Source organism: Seriola lalandi, unplaced genomic scaffold (assembly GCF_002814215.2).
Source record: "Seriola lalandi dorsalis isolate HSWRI2012SDOR001 ecotype SW California unplaced genomic scaffold, Sedor1 jcf7180002049976, whole genome shotgun sequence".
Taxonomy (NCBI): domain Eukaryota; kingdom Metazoa; phylum Chordata; class Actinopteri; order Carangiformes; family Carangidae; genus Seriola; species Seriola lalandi.
The window spans coordinates 6802-8748 of NW_019520529.1; the positions used below are offsets into that span (position 1 = coordinate 6802).

Here is a 1947-nt window from a genome sequence, read left to right on the forward strand (position 1 = left end):
ACTACTACTAACACTACTACTACTACTACTACCACTACTACTAACACTACTACTACTACTAACACTACTACTAACACTACTACTACTACTACTACCACTACTACTACTGCTACTACTACTACTAACACTACTACTACTACCACTACTACTACTACTACTACTACTACTACTACTACTTCTACTACTACTACTACTACTACCACTACTACTACTACTAACACTACCACTACTACTAATACCAACAACAACAACAACAATAATAAAGTCCAGCTGTGGAAGGACACAGCTGGAGTGTGATAGTGTGGCGTGTTCTGCAGTACTCGTACTATGTGCTCCAGGATGGAGGTGTTGGAGTAGACGGGCTGGTCCCGGCCCGTCCCGCTCAGGTGGAAGGGGTCGTCCATGTAGGTGTTGGAGGCGGGAAACCTCCGGGTCTGCAGCCCACTGAGGAGGGAGGAATAACCCACATCGCCTCCATCACCATGACAACGTGCACTGATGTACAGAACATACGTATGGGATGTGTTAACAGACTCTCACCTCAGAGCTCCACCTGTGTGCTCCTGTGCCTTGTTGTTGTCATGGCAACTGTGATTGGCAGCTCCGTCCTGCAGCAGCTTCAACCACCGCTCCTTCTCCTCTGAACTACTGACCTGAGGGACGGAGGGATGAAGGAGTGAAAACAAAGATACTGGTTCATGTTCCCACGTTATTCACTGTGAAGTAAACGCCTCAAACGTTACAATTTACATGTCCTCTGAACGCCTCACCCGCAGCCTGTGTTCGATGGTATAATTAACCAATGTTCCCTGAACGCCTCACTCTATGAGAAAACACTGTCGGCCACATGGACTCACCTCCAGCACAGCGACCTGGTCACCGAGCATGCTCAGTGTGATCCTGTAGGAGTGGTCTGTGTCGGGCCCGGCTCGGACCTCACACCCTCTGAGCTGGACGGTGTACTGAGGAGATCGCTCCCTCTTCCTCCCCCCTCCCCACTCCTCCTCCTCCTCCTCCTCCTCCTCCTCCTCCTCCTCTGCGGACATGTTGAGCAGACCGGCCTCCACCTGACACAGCAGACTCTGCCACTGACAGTTCATCAGCACGTTCAGGAAACCTGTCGGCAACAAACACCTGGATCATCTCACCTGTCACAAGTCCATGTTCTCAGAGACGAGCTGAGCCGGGGACGGACCGTCAGGACGGACACTGATGTAGAACCATCGTGTGATCACTTCAAAGACATAATCAATAACTAGTTTACCCTCAGAGTTTCAGTACCTCTGTCTTTGTGGAGGCTGCGGCGAGCTGAAGGTCTGTCGTCCTCAGAGTCAATCTGGACTGAACTGGACTGAGACAGAGACATGGAAGGATTCAGGAAGGTCACATGACTTTAGGTGTGTGTGTGTGTGTGTGTGTGTGTGTGTGTGTGTGTGTGTGTGTGTGTGTCTCACCCTGCAGGACAGCAGCTGGTCTGATCTGATCAGAGACAATGAACTCTGAGTCTCGACATCACCTCCAACACTCACCTCCTCTATCACCTGCACAACAAACACACACAGGAACTACTGTATGTACATTATATATATTTATATATGTGAATATAAAATATCAAGGTAGTCATGTGTCTGATACATTTAAGATTTATAAAATTGATTTCAAATTCATGTTTCTCATAGTCGTTACCATGGTAACAAAGGTATTTGGGTTTTAAAGCAGTTTTAAGAGAGTAGTGGTGGAAGAAGAACAGTGTGTGTGTGTGTGTGTGTGTGTGTGTGTGTGTGTGTGTGTGTGTGTGTGTGTGTGTGTGTGTGTGTGCTGACCCTCCTCCACTCGTCAGCCTGCTCGAAGCTGTTGTATCCCAGCACCAGAGACTCGGAGCCCAGCAGAACCAGTTTGAGCTGGTGCTGGATTTTCCCGCCTCTCTTCGACTTGTAGGCCAGGTGA

At 49.0% G+C, this 1947-nt stretch overlaps 1 protein-coding gene across 1 annotated transcript; it reads right to left on the reverse strand.

Moving 5' to 3' along the window:
• Positions 1–2: 2 nt before the first annotated feature.
• On the reverse strand, positions 3–1943 carry LOC147819733 (actin filament-associated protein 1-like 2; the record flags this gene model as incomplete). Its single annotated transcript, XM_087171862.1, has 6 exons — positions 3–444; positions 541–653; positions 858–1117; positions 1282–1351; positions 1455–1541; positions 1824–1943. Coding segments are annotated over 6 exons (1092 nt in total), but the record flags the coding sequence as incomplete, so codon positions are not given.
• Between the last annotated feature and the right edge of the window lie 4 nt (positions 1944–1947).